Source organism: Euprymna scolopes, chromosome 29 (assembly GCF_053919585.1).
Source record: "Euprymna scolopes isolate OS-2025 chromosome 29, ASM5391958v1, whole genome shotgun sequence".
In the NCBI taxonomy this organism is placed as follows: domain Eukaryota; kingdom Metazoa; phylum Mollusca; class Cephalopoda; order Sepiida; family Sepiolidae; genus Euprymna; species Euprymna scolopes.
Genome location: NC_136510.1, coordinates 1,388,255 through 1,415,752, shown reverse-complemented (window position 1 = coordinate 1,415,752; position 27,498 = coordinate 1,388,255). Strand labels below are relative to the sequence as shown.

At 32.9% G+C, this 27,498-nt stretch overlaps 2 protein-coding genes across 2 annotated transcripts in view; both read left to right on the top strand.

Moving 5' to 3' along the window:
- The window catches only part of LOC145252429 (hsp70-binding protein 1-like), a 48,049-nt gene extending 21,395 nt beyond the window's left edge, over nt 1–26,654 (top strand). The window contains exons 2-6 of the mRNA XM_080111826.1: nt 9,733–9,898; nt 14,213–14,434; nt 14,862–15,017; nt 22,016–22,224; nt 25,177–26,654. Coding sequence (XP_079967952.1) covers nt 9,733–9,898; nt 14,213–14,434; nt 14,862–15,017; nt 22,016–22,224; nt 25,177–25,281 — 858 coding nt within the window. The 3' untranslated portion in view covers nt 25,282–26,654. The remainder of the gene's footprint in view (nt 1–9,732; nt 9,899–14,212; nt 14,435–14,861; nt 15,018–22,015; nt 22,225–25,176) is intronic.
- The window catches only part of LOC145252376 (uncharacterized), a 453,386-nt gene that overhangs the window by 126,666 nt on the left and 299,222 nt on the right, over nt 1–27,498 (top strand). The window lies entirely within an intron of this gene.

Below are 27,498 nucleotides of genomic sequence, written 5' to 3'. Positions count from 1 at the left end.
GATGCACATGCATAGATCTACGTATTTATTTATATAGATTTGGATTACTGTCCTTATCTTGAGTGTTATTCTCACGATGTTTTAGACAATGTAACTTCCAACCTTCTCCAGGTGTATCTTGTTGACCTCTGAGAATCTTTCTGTCAAATATTTAAAATTCCATGCAGATTCTTGAGTTCGGTAAGATGCACCTGAAGATGGTCGTACATTGGACAAAAGATGTGGTTCACGTTATATTTATATTTCTACATGTTGATACGGTTGGAAACGAGAAATATGAAGGGAATTACAAAAAAAAAGCAAATTGTCCAAAAACTATTGTAGTGTAGAAAAATTTCGAGCATCCAGTGAAGGGGTGAAATTTTGTTGCTAGTCTGGTGAGTTGAAGATTATTTGGTTAATTTAATGTAGAATTTGGTATAATTTTTACTTTGTACCTTATGTTGCGGGTAACGTAAAAGTTTTTTTTGTGTTTGTCAATACTCTGGAAATATCTAAGAGAGAGAAACTTGGATTTAAAATGATCATCCACTTCCTCACCAAAAAACATTATTGATTACCCAGTTCTTGACTACTTAGCGTAAGACAGAACGGGTAACCATTTTCTTTTTTAATTAGCCTGCTGTTTTTGTCTTTCTGTGTTGCAATCTTGGACTTGGGATTAATGAAAAGCATGTTTTTATTTTTGTCTTTTATTTTTTTTATAAAAAAAAATTACAGGAAGGGAATTTTAGAGATACACAAAAATGATTACCCGTCAAGTTCTACATATTTTAGCCACGGAATAAATGATTAGTTTATATTGTATTATAATAAAGTGAACCCTTACTTTAAAATCTAAAATACTTAATAATTTAAAAATATTTTCTCAGTTTTTTTTTTTTTTTCAACTTATTGGCATGTAATTGTATGAAGAAAATTTTTTTTATTTTTTCTACTGACAGTGTGGGAGCAAAAGGTTAAAAAAAAACATAAAAATAATTACTCAATTTTGAAAATGAATGATTCAAAATGTTGTCTTGCCACTATTTTCTGATTTCTATTTTGGTATTTTTCGATCACAGACGATTTTCTTGTGGAACTGCGATCAGTGCATCTCATTAGCATATTTAATAGTGTCTCTTCTCTCACCCCCCTTCTCTTCTCTTTTCACCTTACCCCCCCCTCATTCCTCCTACCCCCCCCCTCCATTCCTCTATATTGAAGAAGGCTTCTTGCGAATGTTGTCATAGTCTAAGAATAGAAAGTGACCGCACGAAACGCTGGGGAAAATAAAATCTGTTTTTTCCATTGGAAATTCAATGGCAATTTTCGATGCATTTGTTTTTCTTGTGCTTTTTTTGCCGTATGCGTTTTGCATCTAATAACATTCATTCATATTGAAATTATTTTATTTATTTATTTATTTATTTTGCACGTACGGCATCCATAAGAGGGAGGGTGGGAGGGAAGGCTGCAAAACTTAAGTTCAAAATATGTTAATTTTTTCTATTTTTAATTTTGCCCCCCCCCCAAAAAAAAACAAACTTCCTACTTTCTTTTTTTTTTGGGGGGGGGTAAGATTCCAGAAGTATTGAGAAAACATAGTTTTAAGGGGGGGGTGTTAGTTAGCAGGTTTGTTTTTAAATATCAGATGAATGCACACAAAAAAATAAAGAATGTTAAAAAGATCTCTCGGTTTGAATGTCTAAGACTGCGAGGAGGTACGTGCAATTTAATGGTGAAAACTGATAGAACCCGTGGTTATGAAACTTGATTCATCATAATTTTTTTAGTAAGTTTCTGATTACTTTTTTTTATTATAGTTGAAAGATTAAAGTTAATCTCTAAAAGGAAAAAAAAAAAAGATGTATTTTTACATGTGAAAGAAAAAGTTATAATGAAAAATGTTTTCATGGCGGCTGCGAAAACTCGAAAATGCAGCTAAAATTAAAAGTTAAATTAATTGTAAAAATCTCTAGAAAGATAAATATTAGTTTTCTGGAATTATTTCAAAGATAATTAGTAAAGTTTTAAAATACTGAATTAAAAAAGAAAAGAAACAGAAATTGGCCTTCGCGCAATTCAAAGCAAACAAGGCAACATGCAGAATTTCTATGGAAGCCCAAAATGTCAAAAATTTAATCTTAGATTTATAGACAAACTGAAATATTATACCTTAATTTCTGCATTTTTGAAGATTATAAAAAAGATTCATTAATTTAAGTACAACTATTTTGTTATTAAAAAATTAGAATATTTTTCAGTGTATAAAATTAAGATTTTATTTTTATCTATAAAGATTGATTTTCAACTTGGTATTAGTTTAGGGGAATTTTTAAGTCAACAGTATTATTGGTTAAAAATTGCCAAATCCAGTAATACTGTTTTAAAGCAAAAATAAATTCCTACGTTGTTTTTTTTTTTAATTTAATTTTTTTTATTACTTAAAATTATACCATTAGTAAAGGTGTTTTTTTTTTTTTGTTTACACAAAATGATATATTTTCACTAAGATTAAAAAAAAATAACAGGTACATTATATGATATGATCGTTAATAAAAAATATTTCATTAAAATTAGTTGATTTCCTGAATTTTGGTAACTTTTGAGTGAAGGTATGGGTCAAAATGTTTATACATTGTGGGAATTGCACGTGCATACTAGCTAGAACAAAATAAGAAAAAAAAAATGATTAACATTGGAAATTAAGAGTGCAAATTTTAATGATTACAAAATTTTAATAATTACAAAATTAAAATAAATTCTTTTTTGTAATATAATTACTCTAAATTAATGTTTCTAGCAAATATAACTTTTAGTTTTCTAAATTTAAGAAATGAAGGAAAAATATAATTTAATTAGAAATGAATGTGATCAGGAATTATAGATATAAAAAAGAGAGCAAAGTTAATATATGGAGAGATAGAGAGAGAGAGAGAGGGGGGGGCGCGAGCAGAGAAAACAAGAGAAATTTCTTATCGTTTGTATTAAATTTCTAGAGAAGGTTGCGGTTAGTGCTATTCATGTCGTTAAATTGTATAAAATGGAATGAAGTCACTGAAATTCCTGGGCGGTTACTATGACAAAAGGGTACTCGACCAACACAAAATGATGGTTAGGATTGCAGTCAACGTGTGTGTCGTGACTGTGACAACCACGATGACGATAATACCAGTCTCCTCCTCCTCCTCCACCCCGACTTCTAATCGATGCATCTGATATTTAAATGCTTAAATCAATATAAACGTACGCCATCTCTTTTATTTAATCCGCTTCCATCGATAACAAACAGTGGTTTCCCTTAGCGATGAGAGAGGATGAACACGTTGCAATACAACTTGTCATTTTGTCTCATCATCGCGTTGCTAAGCAACCTCACATATATAATTGCATCTTCGTTGGTGCCTGCCTAGCATCTGTGGTTCTTCTACCTTTATGTAAAAAAAATAAATAAATAAATAAATAAACACGCAAAAAAAAAAATAAAAAAATAAAAAAAATAAATAAACACGCAAAAAAAAAAAAAAAAAAAAAAAAAAATAAATAAATAAACACGCAAAAAAAAAAAAATAAAAATAAAAAATAAATAAACACGCAAAAAAAAAAAAAAAACACGTTTGGCGTTGACTATTGTTATCTAGTATTCAGGGTGTGGGGGAGAGGGGTGAAGTGGTCTTTGAAGATTTCTCTTGCTTTTCTTTCAGAAATTGTTTACCGATTCGATCAGCCCCCCCCCCCCACTTTTTTTTTATTTTTATAGCAATTGGTATTTTTTGTTGCATTTTTACTACTATATATAAAGTTAGGTATGTTTATATGTTCCAATTACTTAACTGATCATTATGAATTTATGAATACAGTTGCTAGGTGTAAAGAGTCAAAATGTCGGTTATATTTATTTTAATTATTTTATGTTAAAGGTGGTAAGGAGAGGACGGAAGCCTTTTGTGAAAATTCAGCTAAAACGTGATTGTTGCAAATTTTTAGCGCAAATTTCAGTTTCTTTCGAATATTTTGTTTTTAGAGAGCATATTACGGGCAGAAGCTCTCATTTTAAAATTTAAATACTTTAGATTCTCATTGAATTTGATCCATTATATCTTGATTTTTAACCTTTTGTAAAAAGACAAAAAATAGTGCAAAACCTTCTGTTTAAATTTATTTTTACTTGTCCTGGAATATTCTGGTGCATGTGTGCGTGGGTATATCTATCTCTCTCTATATATATATGTGTGTGTGTGTGTGTATTTATGTCATTAAATGTAAGTAAATGTAACCTGTTAAACTAAGAATTATATTTTTCTTTATGGGTTGTGAAACGTTTGTAAGATGGAAAGGGGGAAAAAATATAAGCATTTGCTGAAAAATACCATATTATTATGGACTGAAAATGTTTTTCTTTGTTTATTGAAATGAAGTCAATCAGGATATGTACTCTGAAGCCGGAAACAACTTCATTGAGCTTTTAATATGAAACAATTTGGATGATATTATAAGGAATATATACCTTAAAAATATGTATAAACCCAGAAATATGTATATATTAATACCATAGTACCTTTAATGTACGTATGTGTGTCAGTTTCCAGATTATAAATTATGTGATCACCAAAGACACAATGTAAAAAAAAAAAAAAAAAAAAAAAATTAAATAAAAAAAGAAAAATAACATCGCTTTTGAGCCGTACATGAAACTAAAATATACCTTCTTGGTCTTCTGCTTAGGATCCAAGTGTAGTATCTGTTCTGTCTAAAGATGGGCGTCCATACAATGGAAATATGTCACCAACTCCTGTAAGGATATTGGAGATAAACTGTAATAACCAGTTATATTCTGACACTACATTAACCAGATTACTTGATAAATGCTTGAAGTGTTGAAATTAAAGTTTTAACTGCTGAATACCCTTTTGTGCACAAAAAAATCCGTTGTTCTTTTCTCCTTCTGACGAGAGTTAACCATATGAAAAAAATAATCCGTCATTCTTTTTCCCACTGACATGCAAATGAGTCCAAGTGAGCAAAAAAAAAAAAAATATCTTCTCTCCAATCAAGGAAATATGTGCTGTTTATATGCTCAAATTCAACAAAAGCAAATTAAAACGTGGCTGAATTTGAGCATATGTCATCTTTATGTGGCCTATCAGTCGTGTTTCGAGTTTCGAGCGTCGCATAGACCACCCTTTTTTTTTTTTTTTTTTTACAAAGGCATCACCACATTATCAAGGCCCAGAGGCCACTCAAGGATAAGGGTTAAAGAGTTAATCATTAGTAACCCTTGGCTGCTTGTTTCCATGACTGTTGTCACAATACGTTTATGGTTTTAACAAAAAGGCTACAATAATATCGTGGGGTCTCCATTCATGCTGAACATCCACAGAATTCCCAGCAGCAATTAATATTACATATGACAGATGCAACAGTGGAATTTCCACAGCCCCCGCTAGTATATATAATTACTAAGACTGAGTTAGTTAACCTTTGTTTTCATTTGAATAGTTCTAATTTGCCATAATTTGCAATGAACTCACCAAGTGACATATTTTAATCACTCAGCTGCCCGATGTTGTTTGACTCTGCTTTCATCTTTTATGGTGTCTATTACTCTCCATTCTGTCACTCTCTTTCTATGTTTATTAATAAAGGTTGTAAAGCTAACTATACAACTTAAAATTGAAATAGTCTATTATAAACAAGAGGAAACAAGCCGCGCGTGGGAGATGATGCCACAAAAAATAGTGAAGAAATAATGAATGTGAAGGGCCAACGTTGCCTTCACATTTTCGCCCAGTTTCAGAAAAATCTAATGCATGGGGCAAATTTTATGGTGTAAAAAGTATCTTTTTTTTTTTTTTCTCAATTTTGGGGCATTTTTGACCATTTTTAAGCTCCTGGGAATGCCAAATCCCCATGAAAATCGACAAACGGTGCAGTTTCATGCCTTAAGACATGTATATTTGAACTCAGCACCATGGAAAACCCCTACATAGACATAAATATCAAGTCTTTGAGTAATATGAAAAAGAGCTCCAAAAAGGCATGTTTTTTTAGCCCTAAAAGTCCCAGAGGGATGCAAACCAGAATTTTGCGAGAGTCACCCATACTGAATTTATATTAAGAACAATGGCCTCCACATTTTTGCCAAGTTTCAGGAAAATCTAATGGATGGATCAAACACTATCGGGCAAATAGTGTCATTTTTTGCAATTTGGGGACATTTTTGACCTCTTTTGAATCTCTGGATACGCAGAATCTCAGTATAAATGAAAAACAATGCAGTTTCAGCCCTTAACACATGTATATTTGAGCTGACCACCATGGAAAACCACTATATAGTCAGACATATCAAGTTTTTGTTGAGAAATATGAAAAAAGAGCCACAAAAAGGGGCGTTTTTAGCACTAAAAGTCCCTGGGGGTGTGAACCAGAATTTTGCCAGGGTCACTCATATTGCATTGGCCATGTTTCAGAAAGATCTAATGGATGGATCAAAAGTTATGGGGCAAAACGTGTCATTTTTGGTCATTTTGGACCTCTTTTGAGCCCCTGGGGAAGTAACGGGAATTTTTGCAAAAAAAATTTTTTTTACTGTGCACATCTATTTAATGAAATACAATTTGTGGCAAAATTTCAGGAAAAAATTAATGGATGGTTATCTGACAATAGTCCAGACTAACAGATGCATTGAAGCCATTGAAAACATAGGTCCTTCTCCGATGAATCGAGGGACCAATATCATTAAGTAGTAAAACATAGGTTGTATAGTGAACAGAAAGAAACTTTGTATTAAAACAAAAAAAACAAAACAAAAAAAAAAAACAGACAAAAAACAATTAGTTGAAAAAATAAAGAATAGATTTTTATTTTATATTTGCATATGTTTTCATTTCATTGTTAACGTTTTTAATACCCTGGAGATAAATCATTATTTACCCATGCACGAAGTATATTGCTGCCATATCTTGGATGGTGCACCAAGCTTTAGTTCCACCCTTTTTTAGCACTCTGGAGAGGGGTCACCACTTATCAAGGCCCAGAGACCACTCAAGGATAAGGGTTATTGAGTGTACAGTAGTCAATGGGATAATATCATAGTAATCGTTAGTAATGGAAATTTGGTAAATTGGATTACTTAAGAGGACGGTTCATCAAGAATTTGTTTACGTTGGACTTGAAGACAACCAAATTGTAGTCAGATAGAAAACAGGCAAACGGATCAGAGTTCCACAGGCATGCAGTTCTAAGAAAGAAACTTTGTTCATGCAACTACATTTTGGTTTAGGCACAGATAAAGAGTGGGGAAAATTATAGACAAGTGTTTCTTGTGAAAATTTGGTGAGGGGAGGGCCATATAGTGGAACTCAGATGAGCACTTGCCATGGAAATAATGATAAAGCAAACTCGCAACGTCTCTTCTGTGGGAAAGAGGTTGCAGAGAAGAGAAAAAAGCACCCCCCACTAAGCTAGGAAGTCTATTTTGAACTCTGTCAAGGCAGGATAAGTTGCTTGTAGCAGCTCCTGCCCAGATGTGGCAACAGTACTCCAGTACTCTAAAATGAAACCACGAATCAATTGTTTGCACAAGCGCGATTTACAAACAGTTTCAAAACTTACTTCCCACCTTCAAGCAAAACGTTTCTACATGAAATAATTTATGATTTAAAATTTTTTTTTCGATATTATGTGTCCGAGAGATCACTCTTTCTAACCGTACTGCGTTTATGCCGGTCTGATGTGGCTAACGAAAGTTTTAGCAGACCTACAAACACGCACATACACATCCACACACAGACGGCTGAGATTTATATAATAGACTAGACTAGCGGGGGTGCCCGGCGTTGCCTGGGTGTTAGGAGGTGTGTGTGTGTTGGGGGGGGTGTAAAGTAGAACAAAAAAAGAAAGTTAACCCTGTTTAAATATAAAAAAATGATGTTAAACTTAAAAAAAAAATAAACAAAGAAACAGCAATTTTAAAAATGGAAAAAAAAATCTTTTGTAAGTGTAAAAGAAAAAAAAGGGAGACGTTGGTGGCAGGTAGGCTCGAACCTGGAGCCTTGAGGCCAATAGGCTGACGACATACACTTGCACTACAGTGACGGTAACAATGTAAGACGTTAAATTTAGCGATTAAAAAGTGAAAGAGTTCAAATTGAGGTCAAACATCATGCTATTCCGCAGTTAACTATTTCTGTGAGACAGTTTTTTTTTTTTTCCTCTCCCCAACTTGTTGGGGGAACCCAAAATAGCAATTGTTTGATATAACGGTTTTCACTAACATTGATCAAAGTACAAGTGCTGCCGAGATTTTTTTTTTTTTTTTTTTTTTCAGTTTCGCTTTTTTATACAGAAAAGCCAATGACACACGCGTGGGCCAATAAAAATGACGAAAATTGTGCGTAAAAGTTACCCAAATTAAAGATACATGCCGAGTTGTTTCTTAAATCTTAGATATTATCATCTCGATAGTATAAAAGTTATAAGAATGAGTGAGCAAGCTGAGAACCACCCCGAAAAAAGCCTTTGGCGGACATACAGAAAAAATGCACACACACACACACATTTTCGCTTTTATATATTAGACGATGTTGGCATGTCTTGACCGACTGTAAAAAATTGACTTCCAAATCTCTGGCCAGATCTTTATTTATTCCACTATTTCTGAAATCCCTTATCATTTTCTCTCATGTTTTCTTCTGTCTTGCCCTGTGAACTGACCCTGCTACCTTAACTGTTCTACATCTACAAACAAAAGAACTCTCATCCATTCTTTCGATGTGGCCAGATCATCAAAGTCTCCTTTTCTACACACATGAAAAAATACCCCCACAAATTTTGAAAATTATCATTTTTTTTTTTTAATGTTGGCCATCTTTTAAAGAAGTATTTTTAGGTACCCCCCCCCCCCTACAACAGAAGAATAAATGTCTTCTAATGGAAAATATCGAAATATTTTTTTTTTTTTTTTTTTTTTTTTTTACAAAGGTATCACCACATTATCAAGGCCCAGAGGCCACTCAAGGATAAGGGTTAAAGAGTGTACAGTAGAAATTGGTCAATATAGTAATCATTAGTAATGAAAATTTGGTAAATTTAATAACTTATATGGAACGGCTCATCAAGAACTTATTTACTTTAGACTTGAACACAACCATATTGTAGTCAGCCGGAAAGCAGGAAAACGGAAGACAATTCCATAGGCGTGCAATTCTAAGAAAGAAGCTTTGTTCATGGAATCTACGTTTAGGTTTAGGCACAGATAAAGAGTGGGGGAAATTATTGATAGTGTTTACAGCTAGACGAGTGTTTCTTGTGAAAGTTTGGCGAGGGGGGACCATAGATTGAAGCTCAGTTGAACACTTTCCATGAAAATAACGATACATCAGAGACAAACTCGCAACATCTCTTCTGTGAGATAGAGGTTGCAAAGAGGAGAAAAGGACATCTCCTACAAGGCTACGAAGTCTATTTTGAACTCTATCAAGGCAGGACAAGTCCTTTCTAGCAGCTCCTGCCCAGATGTGGCAACAGTATTCCATCCTTGGACGTACCTGGCTCTTATATAGATAGAGAATAGCACAGATTTTTTTCACAGATTACAGCGTCACTTTTTCTTTTGAGCCTGACATTTTTCTTTCATTAATTCTTTGATTCCACAACTGAAATGGGAATAAAAGTCTTAAATGAAAAACTATTTCTATATTAATGTTATTTTTTTCTATATTAATGTTATTTTGTTTTCTTTTCTGAAAGGATCGTGCTTGGCTTGAGGGTGCCTTGAACACTTTGACAGAATCGCCTGTCAGACGTATGAAAGAATGTATCCGGATATTAAAAACACCAACTAATGAAGAATACGATAAAGAAGCTGCCCTTGAAGAACTCATGGAATGGTGTGAATACATTGACTTTGCCATTGGTAAGTGCCTCCTCCTCCTCCTCCTCCTCCTCCTCCCCTTCACATTTCTTTTAAAAGAACACTTTTGAGCTGGCATTACTTTTTTGAAAACTTTCTTTTTTTGTCACCATTTTGTAGGTTGATGCCGTACTGGATAGTTTTTCTTTTTAATTCTAGTCTTTAATCTGATTTAAATGGAAAAAAATATTTTTACCTTAAAAACTGTTGCAATATTTTTGATATAATGAGGGTAGGATCAGTGAAAGTTGGAAAGTTCTTTTTATAAACACTGGCGATAGAAACTAACAAAACAATTGAGCCACGTTCTGCTAGCAACGAACTAGAAACCAGAATTGCCCCATAAAAATATTAAATCTTTTAGCATTCCAGCACATAATTTTTTCGTGTCAACACGAGAAAGATCTTTTGTTCTTTGCCTGCAAGATTATAAAGTCCAGGACCTGTACAGAACAGCTACCCACTGAAAATTCTTCATCTCCATCTTGTACAGAATAGCTGCCCACCAGAAACTCGTCTGAAATTAAACATGACTTTCAATTCAAAATTATTTTTCAACAAAAAAATGATTTATCGAATTGTTTTTAACAATTTTTTGGTGTTAAATGTTTTTCATTTTATTTTTTATGTTTTTTTTTTTCTTACAATCTTTGAAAAGGACTCGAATCAAAAGTTATGTTTCTTAATTATTCAAACTAATGTTCTCATCTTGAGTATTATTTTTACAACATTTCCGCTCCTGTAACCTCTGACCTTCTTGAGGTGTATCTTGTCAAACTTGACAGAGATTCTTGAGTTTCACAAGATATGTTTGAAGAAGGTCAGAGGTTACATTGATCAAAAAGTGAAAATAACACTCAAGATGAGAATAGTCGTCTGAGTGATTAAATAATATGAATCAAAAGTTATTCGGACAAATGTTTATCTTCAAGCATAGACACTCCTCTCTCTTTCTCCCTCTGACCTGCTCTCGGCAGCCATGTGAAAATAATTTAAAATATTGAAAGTTATTAAAATTCAATAATTTTATGAATAAACTGGCATCAATTGAAATGGATGGCTCTCGTCTAGGAGAAGCCCCATGTTTTGACAAGCTTCTGGGCTTGACCTTCACTCCTGATCTGAAATGGAACACGTACATCAAGTCTGTTGCCAAGGTCGCTGGAAAGATGGTGGGATCCTTCTACCGCTCCAGAAGATATCTCACTACTGATGCAATTCTCTATCTATATAAAAGTCAAGTATGTCCAAGGATGGAATACTGCTGCCATATCTGAGCAGGAGCTGCTAAAAGCAGCCTATCCTGCCTTGACAGAGTACAAAATAGACTTCGTGGCTTAGTGGGGGATGCCCTTTTTTCTACCCTGCAACCTCTCTCCCACAGAAGAGATGTTGCAAGCCTATCTTTGTTTTATCATTATTTCCATAGCAGGTGCTCGTCTGAACTCCAATCTCTGGTCCCCCCCCCACGCCAATCTTTTACGAAAAACACTCGTCTAGCTGAATCCACTGTTAAAAAGTTTCCCCACTCTTTATCTGTGCCTAAATCAAAACGTAGATTCCATGAACAAAGCTTCTTTCTTAGAACTGCATGCCTGTGGAACTCTGTTCTGTCTGCCTGCTTCCCACCTGACTACAACCTGGATGTCTTCAAGTCCAACGTAAACAAATTCCTGATGAACCGTCCCCTTAAGTAGACACTTTATTAAATCTCCACACTAACGTACTGTACTTACAATAACCCTTATCCCTGAGTGGCTTCCGGGCCCTGATGAGTGGTAACCACCTTGTAAAAAAAAAAAAAAAAAAGTGTTGAGACATTATGTTGAACAAAGATGGCGGTGAAGATTCAGTGCAGTTCCGATCTTGAGTATTAAGTAATTCCTAGTAACAAAGATGGCGGCAAAGAATCAAATGCAGGTTCATGACAGAGACGATGACGAGACAATTATTTTAGTAACTTTGGAAGCTTCTGATTGGTTGGTTTTTATAACCTGTGGTTATAAAAATGATCGTTGAAATCATTGGTGTCATACCCCATTAGGAGTCAAAAACATTTTAACAAACTAAAACAATTTGTTTCAATCAATAATTTAATGACCATATAATTAAATTTAATGACCATATAATTAAATTTAACTTTCAAAATCTGATATTTTTTCTTTAAATAAATATTTAAAGATATTAAGCAAGCATTCGGCTCGAATGAGCCTTTTCCAAGTGATTTCTTTTTGTTTATTACTTTTTCTTTCCTAGAGATGTAAAAATATCTCTCTTGGTGGTAGTCTGTCGGGATGTTAACTGGACAGTTTTAAAGTCTTCAAGTGCAAACATGTGGCTCACGTGAAAATGTAATAAGATGGCACCTTTCGAAATATCGTTAATTAGGCATTTAGATTTGTTTTTATAGGAAGTCAAAATGATGTATATCATTTTTTTTTTTTTTTTTTTTTTAAATAAAAAATTTAAATATCCAATTAACAGTATTTCAAAAAGTGCCATCTTAATTCTTTATATATATAATAGTTTTGTCTGTTCGTCTGTCAGTTGCAATTTTTTTTTTTTTAATGTAATAACTATATGGCAGAATTTGTTTCATTTTGAAATATCAGAAGTTTTAACTACTTTTAAAAATGGTTAATATTTATAACAAAGTGTGTATGGGTGGGTGTGAGAAAATCAGCAGCAGCCAAAAGATAAATGGCTCCAAAAAATATTAGCAGCAGCAGCAGCAGCAGCCGTTAAAGCATGTATGCAAATTAGCAAGTGTGTGCAAGCTTGTGTCACAAGAAGGGGAGAGAAAAATACACCGCGTGGTCAAGGAGAGAAACAAGTTGTGAGCTGGGGAAGATGAACATGTAAATATGAGGGTGAGAAAGCGTTGGCTAGTGCCAGTGTGAAATAGCTAGAACAGAGAGTTTTAAAGCGCACATGTACGTGCGAAAAGACTTTTGCAAGATAATGAAATGCGTTGTTTTGGAAGAACGACAAATAAATACATTTCATTTGCAATTAAAAAAAAAAAAATGCCGAGTTGGATTTTTGTTTCTTTCTTGTTTTATTTGTTTTTTCCTTTGCAACAGTACTAGACAATGTGTGGCTTTGAGAAGTTTGAAATGTAACGCCAACGTTACATATGGCATTAATAGTAAATAATAAATTTTCAACAAATAAAGTGGATACCCTAACTGCAAATCAAAACTAAAAACTTAACAGCTTCAGTTTAGAGTTTTACCAACTGATTATTTGGACTTTCTTATAAATAGAGCTTAAAACATTACTTTAAGAAAATGATTATAATTTTAGCAGGATTTCATATATTTATTATTTATGCCATATTTTGAAACATGAATTCAAACATGAGGGATAATAAAAAATAAATGGATAAACATTATCAATAACATAAATTATTTTGATGGTCACAATTTTTTTTTTTTTCGCTTTAACTACATCCTCATTTATATATTATTCCAGCCTTGCAAAAATATCTTCTCTCTGGTCACATATGTGAGTTTAAAAAAAAAAAAAAGTAAAAACTTTCAGGGAGGACATGGGAGTAGACCAAGTAAAAATGTATGATGAAGGTGAAGGTAGTGAAGTTGTTCACTTTTCTATATCAAAGAATTTTGAAAACTTCCTCCATTCATTCCAGTGCATTTTTATTGTATTTTATGCAAATTAATTTTCAATTGCAATTCATTTTATTAATTCCCTTTTTTTTCTCTGTATTTTTATTTGCAAATCAAAAGTTTAACACAACACACGTTTTTTCTTCCAGCAATTTTAATAAAGCAATTCATCAAATTCAAGGATTATTTTTATGCTTACTTAGAATTAAACCCATTTAAAAAAAAAAAACTAAATTGCAGAAAAATCTTTGAATGAAGATACCATGTTCCAAAAATCATGTAAATTGATCTAGTACTTTTATTTGTATATAGAATTTTTTTTTTTACAATTTTTAATGACTTTAATAAGAAATGGTAACCATTACAAGGCTGATTTTTGACCTTGATAGTTTGAATTGGATTGTCTCCTCCTTAAAGTCTCGCTTTATCATAAAATTTGATTATTTTTTTTCTTTTTTTAGATAAAAAAAAAATACTTGATCAATTTATGTAACTTTTGGAATATGGCATCTTAGTTTCATGATGTGCATGTACATCATAAAGTTTAAAAAAATATTTTCAGTATTTTTGTTTTGAAAATAGGTTTAATTTTAAATAAACATTTTATTTTTTTCTTCATGTCGGCCATATTGTAATCAGTTATTAGTATGTATCAATGTGAGTAATTGTGTTGATTCTAATTTTCCAGATTTTTATAAAATTGGTGGATTTGATATCCTGTCACCACTCTTGCAAGATCCGGACCCAGAACTTCGTTGGAGAACTTTGGATTTAATTGGTTCAATGGTTCAGAACAATCCGTTCTGTCAGAAGGCCGTACTCGATGCCGGACTTTTAGACACGTTGATGAAAGTGTTGGACACCGATGAAAAACATACGGTTCGAATTAAGGCCCTCTTTGCCATTTCTTGTGAGTTTCTTTCTAATTTCTTATCTCTCGTTTCTGTTGCTCTTCGATTTTCATCTGGCATTTAAATTTTTTCTCACTTTTTGACTGGGTTTTAATTGTTTTGGTTCGCCCTTCCTCACAAGCACAATTTTTACTCCCATATTCCACACTTTCTAATTGATTGTTTACTGTATTATTGAGTTAAATACTCATTCTCTTCCTCACAAACTGGACAATTGACATTTGCCCCATCTCTGCCAAGGTGTTGACTTGCATGTTTTCCTGTCCTCGCCAAAATGCCAACTGGTGTTTGCCCCTGTCTCTGTGAAGGTGTCAACTGGCATTTGCCTTCATCTCTATTGAGTTTCTGACTACCTGACTCTAGTTGAATATAAAGTTTTGAAAATGTTTCTTTATTGTTTTTTTTTTTTTTGTTTTTTTTTTTAAGGTTTATGTCGAGAAGCTCCCACTGCACAGGACAGTTTTATCAAAAATGATGGCTTCTCTTACTTGATGCGGGCAATGCAAGCAGATGTTGAGAAATTGAAAATCAAATCGGCTTTTCTAATGCGAAATATTGTAAAAGATCATCCAGCTGTCAAAGGTGATTTATGATTTGTTTTTTCTTTTTATTTAAAAACAATTGTTTTTCAAGCAGCCATTGTCAAAATAATGAGGTACATTATTGAAGCTCAGATTTGGTCAAAATTGATCTAGGAATTTTTTTTTTCTAGTTTGTGATCAAAATTCAATCTATCATACTTTGATAACTCGTAGAGATGATGGTAGTGCTCTCAGATTCTTTTTCCATTAATTCCCCTGAATATCTGCCTCTTCTTTTGATTTTGCAAATATCTATTGGAACTTGTAAATCTCTTGCATTTTTGCAATGATGCATTATGGTTCTCCAGCCTTAGTTTGGTTCCTCTTACAGCTTCACATACCATTTCTTTGTCAATTTGTATTGCTGAACCAAATACTGTTTCAGCAACTTCTAGATTTTCATGGTGCCTTGAAAACTCGCTATTTAACAATTTCCTGTAATTGCATCTTCAAACATTTCTCTTGTCTTGTTCATTGCTTGCTAATGGGCCATGGTCATTTTGAATGTATTTCTTTCTAATAATTTCATGAAAAGTGCTCGACTGAGCTCCAATCTTCGCCAAACTTTCACAAGAAACACTTGTCTAGCTGAAAATACTATCAATAATTCCCCCCACTCTTTATCTGTGCCTAAACCTAAATGTAGATTCCATGAACAAAGCTTCTTTCTTAGAACTGCACGCCTGTAGAACTGTCTTCCGTTTGGCTGCTTTCCAGCTGACTACAATATGGCTATCTTCAAGTCTAACGTAAACAAGTTCTTGATGAGCCGTTCCACTTAAGTTAACAAATTTACCAAATTTCCATGACTAACGATTACTATATTGTCCAATTTTACTACTGTACACTCTTTACCCCTTATCCCCGAGTGTCCTCTTGGCCTTGATAAGTGGTGATGCCTATGTAAAAAAAAAAATTTCCATATCTGTCTTTGCCATTTGTTTAACCTGAATACTTCATTCTTCAAATCAGTTATTTTCATATTACGCCAGTGTAATTAAGTTTTAACAGTGCCGTTGGAGTCGGAGTGTAAATGGTTCCTTGATCTTATTTTAAACCTTTTTTAGTGTCGTATGTGCTTTCGTCTCAAGAGAAAAAAGACAGCATTTTTTGTCCATCATTCTTCAATGCCTTCGGTTCGCCTTCAATTCACACCATTATTTCTGAATTCATTGGTTTCCATCTAAAAATCTTCAAAACGATTGTAGATGCTTTTAATCTCATCTGGAAATTTGCTACAAAATAGATTACAATATTAACTAACAAAAATGAAAAATCAATTGGTTAATAGATTGAGATTTTAAAAATCTACTTTGACAATAACTTTGTTGATGGATGCAAAATCTAGAAAAAAAATATATTCATCATAGAAATTTAGTTATTTTGAAAGTTCCGATAATTCTGACCAGTAAAGTAATTAATCCTATTATCTGGACTTTATGTACTATGCTGCAGGTCATTGCGTGATTTCATTGCATCGTGGATAAAGTATTTAGTAAAATTCAATTGTAAGGCATACTTTTTTGGAGGTTGAAGTACAATTTGCAGTATGGCCGACACTCAAAATACAATTGCAAATTACTTAGGCCTTCTACTCGGTTATGGCTGACAGAATGAGAGCATGTTCATTATGAGTCGCATCTTCCGCTTGGTACAGATTGTGAACCCACATGACTAATTTTTCGCTGTTCCTTCCGATCCAAGGCAAGTTGGTTGAGGGACGTCCAACTGTTGAGAGATGTTCAATCAAAAGCATTTTCTCTCCACCTTCTCCTTGGCTTTCCTCTGTTCCTTTTGCCGTCTAACATACCCTCAAAACATAACTTTGAGAGGACAGATAAAATCAAAAGTAAAATCCTTAAACTTTCTAGCCATGTCAAATGAGAGCATGCTACCTCTAGGAATTAAATAAAAAGTTCTGTTCAAAATTGTTGATTCCTGAGTTCGACAAGTTACACCTGAAGAAGGTTGTAGGTTATGTTGATCAAGACCTGAAAATAACCCTTAAAATGAGAACCGTAGTTTGAATAATCCAACTCCAAAATTCAGAAACCTGGTTAAATCATAATTTTGTTGCAATCTTTTCCTGCAATTGTAATATTTCATACTTGATAGTTTTGATGCTTTTTGTATGGCCAACCCTGGCAATCTCAATATGACCTTTCAATTTCTATGATTATAATTAATTGCTTTAGTTACTAAAAACTCTTACTATTTTGAACCGTTTAGAAATTTGTGATGTAAGTTTTTGCCATTCTTACAGAAAGACTTTAATGAATACTTTGAAAAACTGTTCATTGGTAATGAGTAACAATTGTTATTTGTTAAACACAGCTTTGTCAAGTTCAAGGTCACATGACTTGGTGCTTTTCATGGAGAGGAGAAAAACTTTCTACTTTGTCTTAAATGTGATTTTTGATGAATCTTCGTGTTCGAGTTAATAACTATGGAAACCACAGTAAACATCAAACTACTTAGTTTTAATTCAAGTAATTGTTCTAATTTAGTCATTGTCTTCCATAAAATTATCCAATTACTTTGCAATACTAAACAAAATCCAATTTTAAATGTGAAAGTTTTTTTTTTGTAGGTTGGTTTGTTAGTTGTTCACACTAATTAAATTTGAAATAGGATTTTCATTCACACGTGATCTGCCATACGTTAGCTTAAAATAACAATGTCCTTAGTCTGTCATATTTCAGTTGAAATATTATTTTCCCAGATCTGTCATACTTCAGTTGAAATAGCATTTTCCCTGGTCTGTCATACTTCAGTTGAAATAACATTTTCCCTGGTCTGTCATACTTCAGTTGAAATAGCATTTTTCCTGGTCTGTCATACTTCAGTTGAAATAGCATTTTTCCTGGTCTGTCATACTTCAGTTGAAATAGCATTTTCCTTGATCTGTCATACTTCAGTTGAAATAGTATTTTCCTTGATCTGTCATACTTCAGTTGAAATAGTATTTTCCTTGGTCTGTCATACTTCAGTTGAAATAGTATTTTCCTTGGTCTGTCATACTTCAGTTGAAATAGTATTTTCCTTGGTCTGTCATACTTCAGTTGAAATAGTATTTTCCTTGGTCTGTCATACTTCAGTTGAAATAGTATTTTCCTTGGTCTGTCATACTTCAGTTGAAATAGTATTTTCCTTGGTTTGTCATACTTCAGTTGAAATAGCATTTTCCCTCTCACACCATGCATCATCACACTGCGTACACATTTCTGAAAAAATTTTCCAGTGATAATAGTCTGCTGATTAATAATGACAAAAGTTCCATGAACTCTATTATATACACCTTCACACTAACACCTGCTCCAACCTGTGCTCCTATGTTACCACCAAGGTAACAAAACTTCTCGACAACCTGAATAGCGTCGCCATTCAGATATACTTTCACCGCGTCTGATTCATGTTGTTTTTACACATCTTGCAAGCGAACTTGTTATTGTCTCTCGACCTACTAGTAATTCCACTGCACTTGATGTTACACGTATCACAAAGGTTGAATTACATCCAACTCTTTTTCTACAAATTGAGCAAGGAAATTTCTTTTTTCTCAAACCTTTACTTTCCAGAACATTCCTCTAAATTTTTAACTTAACAAGTAAGTCATCCATTGTTTCACAGAGAAGTGCTAAATCGTCAGAATACAACATCTCTTCTGACCAACCCGTGTGGAACTTTCTGGATAATGCTTTTATGACACAAATGAAAAGCAATGACTTCTGTACAGAATGAACTATTAAACAAAACAATCCAATTTAAAAAAATTTTTTTTTTTAAGTATTTATTATGAATAGAAATTTGGAATTTGTTTGAAGCTAAAACTATACTATTTTCATCTTTCAGTGCTTGATTCAGAGGGAGGAGATGTAGTGTAGGATTTGTTCTTACTAGTGGGACCTGTGGAAATTCCACAGGGACTCATTCATATGTAATATATTGATGTTGGCATTCTGTAGATGTTCAGTGTAAATGGAGATGCTCTGATATTATTGTAGCTCTTTTGTTAAAACTGCAAAAGTATTTATCCAAGCTAGCAGGGACGTTTAGCGTAGCCTGGTCATAAAGTACGCTTAAATGTGATATATTAATTCTTGCAGATTTTGTGCGTATTATAGAGTTCTATATGTGTTCTATCAATTTTTTGTTTTATATATATTATAAAGTTGCAATTTCAAAAATAAAAAATATATGACTTGAATGCATCAGCTTGAACCGAAACTAAAACTTATGAAAAAAATATGTGTATGTATATATAACTTGAGTTCCTTCAGCTATAATCGAAACCAAACCTTATGAAGAATTCTTATTAAAATTATTTATTACAAGAAATGGAAATCATAACGATTAAATGACGGTCACTTCGATGTAAGCGTGACACACAAAATAAATAACATATGCGCGCTATCCTATTAATATAGAGATCATTTTACTATCTTTTTTTAATGAAGGGCAGTGTATTATTTTTTTTTGTTGTCATAAGACTATTCTCCTAGGCATTACCTCTTCCTTTGGAAGGGACTATGTAATATATGTTTGTTCTATAATATCTGGATTAGTTGATGAAGTACTTGGTAAAATTCAGTTGTAAAAGTTATTTTTGGAGGTTGAGTGTTCAGTCCTCCATGCGAATGACACTCAGAATACAATTGAGAATTACTTAGGAATCCTATCCAGTCATGGCTGACAGAAAGAAGCATGCTATATAAAAAAAAAACAGTATAAAATAAAGCTGGGTTCACACAGACTTGAAAAGTCTTTGAATTTTGACTTTGGCCTTGAATTATCTTGAAAAATCCTTGAAAATATGGACAATATCTTGAAAAGGCCTGGAAAATTGTATTCTTTATGTCAAGTAAAAATTTGTGCTGAAATATTAAAAATAAAATTGAAATAAATACTGTTAAATTATTTTTTTGAAGTATTAATAAAAATACCATTATTATTGAAAATAAAATCGAAATACATTGTCTTGTAATTGCATAGTAGTATTGTGGATACAAGAGTTATGTCCCTTTATCACAAAACTACCTCTAGTAGTTTTGTGATAAGGGGACACAACTCCATTTTTTTTTTTTTTTTTGACCTAGTTTTCAATTATGACATTTTATTTTCTCACTTTCTGTTTTGAGTGGGAGTGGGGGTTCAAATCTCCCTCTATTTTTGCTTTCATTTATAATTTAATTCTTTTGGAGGGGTAGGAATTGTGGCGGCTGCCATAATGACCCCCCCCCCCCCAATAAAAAACAAAAAAACTTTTGTTATGTAGACACGAGTCTCTAATGGTAAATTCCTCTTTTTCTTTTTTTTTTTTTTTTTACATGGAGGTCACCACTTATCAAGGCTCGGAAGCCACTCGGGGATAAGGGTTATTGCGTGTACAGTAGTCAATGAGATAGTATCATAGTAATCGTTAGTATTGGAGATTTGATAAAGTGTCTTACTTAAGGGGGCGATTAATCAGGAATTTGTTTATGTTGGACTTAAAGACATTCAAGTTGTAGTCAGGTGGGAAATCAGCAAACGGAAGACAGTTCCACAGGCGTGCACTTCTAAGAAAGAAGAAAGAAACTTTGTTCATGGAATCTACGTTTTGATTTAGGCACAGATAAAGAGTGGGGAATATTACTGACAGTGGTTTCACCTTGACAGGTGTTTTTCGAGGGGGAGACCAGAGATTGGAGCTCAGACGAACACTTGCCATGGAAATAACGATAAAACAAAGACAGGCTCGCAATGTCTCTTCTATGGGAAAGAGGTTGCAGGGAAGAGAAAAGGGCATACCCCCACTAAGCCACAAAGTCTATTTTGTACTCTGTCAAGGCAGGATAGGCTGTTTTTAGCAGCCCCCACCCAGATGTGGCAGTAGTACTCCATCCTTGGACGTACTTGGCTTTTATACAGATAGAGAATTGCATCAGTAGTGAGATATCTTCTGGAGCGGTAGAAGGATCCTACCATTTTCCCAGCGACCTGGGCAACAGATTGATGTACGTGTTCCATTTCAGATCAGGAGTAAAGGTCAAACCCAGAAGCTTGTCAAAATATGGAGCCTCCCCAAGACGAGAGCCATCATTTCAATTGATGCCATATGCGGATCAGAGTGTTGATGATGTAAAGATAGGAGCTTGGTTTTAGATGCATTAAAAGTAACCAGCCACCTCTTCCCCCACTGTACCACGCACTCAAGATCAGAGGAGAGAGAATCAGAGAGAACTTTTGTCATTTACGGCCTTTGATGTGTTACCATAAATGATCGTGTCATCAGCATAGATGTCAATGAATGATTTAAGTATGTGTTTTGGGAGATCATTGATGTAGATCAGGAAGAGAGTTGGGCTCAGGATGGACTCCTGAGGGATTCCAGCATTAATAGTGTGGGCCTCTGATTTCTGCCCATCAACCACTAATCTTGTGAGCCTATCAGAGAAATGATTTAATAATTGAGAAAAAATTTCCAGTTATACTGTAGCTGGAAATCTTGTGAAGTAGGCCTTTATGCCATACCTTAACGAAGGCCTTTTTATTACTTTTTCGAATCACTTTGGATTGTAAAACAAACCCCAAATTTTGTTTTAAAAACTTGAATTTTGTCTGGAAAAAACTTTGAAAAGGAATATTGAAAATCTGTAAAGGGTTTGTTTCAATTTTTTGAGTTTGACAGAAAGATTCTCAGCTTCAAAAAGATATATCTGATGTAGTGCGAAGGTTACATGGATCAGAATGTGAAAATAACACTCAAGACGAGAAAATCGTTTAAAGAATCCAAATAATTTGAATGTCATCAATGTTTAGTGTCTTTATTTTTGTCTTGAAGCTGATATCATCAGACTGCTTGACCTGATAACACGAGAGGTTTAATTTTGTGATCAACTATTGACAAGTGATGCATGAACAGACGCACAAACATATTCGTTTTTATATATAAATATTTTTAGACTCAGCAAATAAGGTTTCTCCTTCTGTTACGAAAATGTGTTTCTTTCTTTGCAGATACATTATGCGATATGGGAATGCTCGAACAACTCATCGGTCACCTTCGAGAGGATCATTCTCTTTTCCATGAGCATCTAATGGCCTGCCTCGTGTCCATTGTCACTGACCATTCTCGGTCACTGGAAGATTGTATGCGACCACAATTACAGCTGACAGAAATACTTCAAGAAAAGCTGAAATCTCTACATGGCAGGGATGAATTTCGGGTAAGTAAACTGCATGAAAGGAGTTATTAACTTGAATGTTAACCTGGAAAAGTGCATTCTAATGAAAAACATGAATTTCAGGTGAAAATGCATTTTGTAATTTAATCTGTTGAACTTTAAAATAAAAATACTTTTTTTTAACTCGCGTTTACGCCTAACAAGGCATATCGCCACTTGGATGTAAGGGGCTACTATTTGGGACCATGCGTAGGAAAGATGAACAAGATGTTAGTTTACATTACATTTAAACTTCTGCATATCGGTACAGTCAAGGAAGGTAATTTCAAAATCTAGCTATTCGAGGGAATAAACTATTAGAGTAGAAAGCTTTCTAACATTTAGAGCCCTCGACAGTGAAGGGGTGAGATTTTGTTGTTTCTAAGCAGGTTTGTCAACGATATATATGTTGCGGGGGCCACAACCGCAATGAGTTCATCAGACTACATTCCATTAAAATACTCGTAAAACAGGCACAGAGATACAACATTGTGGCGATGGGACAGGGGTTGACAAAGTGGGATATATTAGATTGAAAACTCTTTTTTGGACTCTATCCAACATAATATTACATTTCTAAACCAGCTTTTTCAAATTTGATGACACTACTCATTGTTCTGGTATTGCTTCTTGCCAAACTTCCTCGAATCAGTTGAAATATGCAATTGATCTGGGTCCAGTTATGGATTGGAGTTAAAAATGGCTTGTTTTGTTTAATCCTGTTAAGACTTAACTATTGTCCTTCAATCGCAGAAGTGTTCCTTTTCTTCCTAAGGTTATTATGGATGGTTATGTTTGCATCAAATTAAAACGATCAAATTTTAAAAAGTTCAAATTTTGTGAATTCAACGATTTAAATTAAATTTAGATTTAAATTAAAAAGTTAAATTACAAAATGTTTGTATTGAATTCGATCACGAATGTTGAGATGAAATTGTTTCTATTTTTTATGCTAAAGTTTGTTTTTTGTTAATTACATTTTATTCATCAATACATGTTTATATAATAGCCGGGCAACGTCAGATAGCTGCGCGTGTTCATAATAAAAAAAAAGGTTTAGTAACTTCAAAAAGGGACACAATTTGTCCACGTTTATGTAGATAGAAAAAAAATTGATGTTTAACCGATGTTCCTACGTGGAGAAATTGCATAAATTAAAAAAAAAAAAAAATGGCCCAAACTGAAGACCTTAAAAAAAATGGAAACTATGCAAAGGGAGATAACTGTCAATGAAAAAGGTAATATTTAAAATCGAAATAATTTGACAACTTCAATTTAAAAGCCTTAAATATCAAATTAAAAAATAAATGATCGATTTCACTTTTAAAAAATGTCAACAACAAACTAAATAATGACAACTTAAAATCAAAAAGGCAAATTTCAAATTAAAAATATCTCCCATCAAATTAAAAGATCGATATTAAATTCTAATAAGTTCAAATTTTGTGAATTCAGAATTGACAAACTTTTTAATTCAATTCAAATTTCAAAGGTTTAGATTTAAATTAAAAAGTTATAACTTTTAATTTGAAAAGGTTAATGCTAACTTTAAAAAGCACATTCTAAGGAAAAACATGAACTTCAATAAAAAAATGCAACTTGTAATTTAAAATGTTGGACCTCAAATCAAAAATCCACATATGATATTACATTTCTAAACCAGCTATTTAAAATTTGAAAATAGTTTTCATTTTCATTTTTACCTTAAACTTTTACATTTAACGTTAATTTCGAGATTTACATACAAGATAGTGGACAAAGCATACAAGGCAGTAGTGTAGCATTTTAGTCTATTTTTTTATGTTATTTGTGAAGATAGCACGCTTCCAAGTAAAATAGCAAACCTGCAACTCTTCACAACAAATAACAACACTGATAACTTTAAGAACATATATATTCATACTGGATTGAATTATCATTGAAAATAAAAAATGACATAACTTTGAAATGATAAAAATAACACAAAATTACAACTGGGACTCCATAGCCTAATTATAAGTAAAATGAATATATATATATATATATATATATATATACACACACACACATATGATGTTTCTCTACAAGAGCGAATTGTCATAGACTTCAAACACAACTTCTTTCACACATGTGAAGATACACACACACGAGTTCTTTGAAGGTTGTGACAATCTAGTCTTTTAGAGAAACATCATTGGGTTTGGGGCAAGGTAAGTTCAAAAAAAAAAAAAAATTTCAAAACTTTTCAATTTTATTTGCCAACATAATGTGTTGCACCAAGACGGAGAAATAATTAAATAAATAATAGTATATATATATATATATATATATATATATATATATATATATATATATATACATATATACATATATATGAATAAATAAAAAAGTTATAACAATTAGTTATAAAATATGAAAAAAAAAGACCTGTATAGAATGCTACTGAAGGGAAATAACTCTTCTTAACTATTGTGGCAAATATCAGACTTATTAAATAAAATAAAAAAAAGAGGTATTCTGCATATGCATGTGTGCGTGAAATTAAACACTTATAAGTGAACAATTATAAGTAAAACGTGTAATAATAATATTAATGAAAAATGTAATAATTTTTAACGATAATTAACACTAATTCAGATTTATATTTTAGAAATAATTTAACAAGTATGCAAACTCATCTGATTGTATTACTGATATTCTCGACTTCCGGCATAAACATGAAAACCTCCACTGCGTGATTGCACATATTTTTCTTTTTCTTTCTCTTGAAAATAGGTATACGATGTAAAATTTGAGATCTTCACAACACATCATCATCCTGGTGCAACACATTTTGAAGCATAAAAACTTTTACCAAAATGACTGGATTCTGCATTAAATAATTCAAACAAGAGTTGACATGCCATAAAACAAACCAACGAAAACAAACCCTATTTCTTCCTTTCTAATTTCATGTTTTGTATTGTTTTCTTCCAGGAGGAACTTGACCACACCAAAGAATTGTTACAGATGATGAAATTGAGCAACAACAGCCGAACCCCTAGTCCCAGCGGCCATGCCTCCTCAAGTGCTGGCAGATAGTTTCAGCCGAGTGTCATTTTCCCCTCAAAATTCTTGAACTTCTTTTTCTCAATTTTCATCTTCTGTTATTTTGTACTGTTATTGTCGCCACAACTCTGAAACTTTTGCGACTAGCGTTCAGTCTCTTCTTTACTTTTCTTGTATAATTAATGGATGATTTAAAAGAAAAAAAAAGGAAGAAAAAAAGGTTATCCATTTCTCCGATAATTACAGCTACAACTTTTGCTACTTGTATTAGCTTTGCCTCCTGATGCGACATCTTCAGACAATTTTGTTTTTCTTTCCTCTTGATGCTTCTTGCATTAACATGGACCATAAAGCTTCGAAAGGAAAAAAGAAAATCACTTTGAGGTTAAAACAAAGCAAAACAAAAAAAAAACAAATGTTTAACTTGCACACAGATTAACGTGCAATTATTTTTATTTTATTTTCCATATAAAATATTTTGTGTTAAAATTAAATTTATTTAGAATTTAATTTTAAATGGATGTTAAAATTTTATTTTTTTGTTTTATTTTCAAATTCATTTAAAAAATTTTTTTTTTTTAACTTAATAGAATCTTTTATTGAATCTAATGAATTTTTGTCTTTGTTTTTCTTGCCAGCAAAAAGACTTAAACCTCACCATAAAACTGACCAACGGCATTACAATCTAGCTTTTTAATGATAAACAAATGAAAACCAGTCCTTTTTGTAAAAATGGGACAACATTTGAATACTTAACTTTTATTTTGGTAATAATTTCTCTCCTTTGCTTCTCCCCTCTTTCTCTCTGTCCCCCTTTCCCCCTCTCTCTTTCTCTTTCCCCTTCTCTTTCATTTTCTGCTTTTCCTCCTCATTTTACCTCTTTCTTTCTTATTTTACTTCCCTCTCTATTTCTCTCAAATTCTCCCTCTTCTATTTTCCATTTTTCTCCCTCTTTTCCTCCTTCTTCCCCTCTCTCTTTCTCTTCCTCTTCCATATTTTCATCTCTCTTTCTCATCATTGATTATGGAATCAAAATATATTGACACAGACTATGGAATCGGTTAATGCTGACTTATTCACTGATTTTTATCGTCAGCAACAAAACTCGTAGAAAGTATTAACTCCCACCACCCCGACCCGGCTATAGGTAAACTAACAACTGGTGTTCAAGTGTTTTCAAAAGATGAATTTTTTTCATATTTAATAACCCGAAAAGGGTTGATATGCCATAAAACAAACTTTTTCCTTTTTTTTCTACTTGTGTCTGCAGAAACTACAATTGATCAAAATTAAAAGATGATGAAAAAAAAAAATGTTTTTAAGTATTTTTTTTATAAAATCAAATTTTATAATCTTTGATGAAATTCTTTGTCTCTATTGTATTTAAAAAAAACAAAAAAAGAAAAGATCTATCACTGGACATTTTGTTGAAAATAAAACAACGTGAAGCCTAAAAAGTCCCAACCCTAAAGCTTTTGAAATCTGTGCTAAAAGGTCAGAGACAATGATCTTAAATCTGCGGGTGCTGCTTTTGATCTTCTTGTGGACTGATTGACCTGTAGCCAAAAAGTCTGGATGCGCGGAGAAGTGCGCATGTCTCTATGTACAACAGGTGTCGAGAGATTATCAGTTCTTATTCTAGTGTGTTGCTGCCACAAGCTGAAGTGAAAATTTGTTTTTAACTCCGCCCTCCACCCATCCTCTCCGAAAAACGACTACAATTTTTAAAGAAGTGAACATGTTCTCTTGATACTTTTTCTGGGAGGCTGTTATATACTTGCCAATGACCCTGAACCTTATTTTATTGTGATTATTTCATGAAGCTCTATTTAGCTTGGAGTTATTTTTTAATGAACCATCTTATGTTATCTTTCTCAATAACCTTAAATGACCTTTAGTTTTACCAGAATTCTGGCATTAACTGAATCTAATTTCCTCCTCCAGCAATTATCTATATATCTATAAAAGTTAGAATGTGTGTTTGAGAGGACACTTCTCAACCTATATACTCAACAAATTTTTGATCTACAGACTTGAAATTTGGTATATAAGGTATTCAGACATGTGGATAACTTTTTAATTGGTTATCATCTGGAAAAGAGTAAAAATTGCTAGGGGGTAAAAATTGAAAAATTAGTATGTATGTGGGGGGGGTCATCAGATTTTTATCTGTTTGTCAACTTTTTCACAAATTCGCATGCATAAATTGTTCACATGACAGATTCCTTATGTTAAGAATAAGTAGTTTTG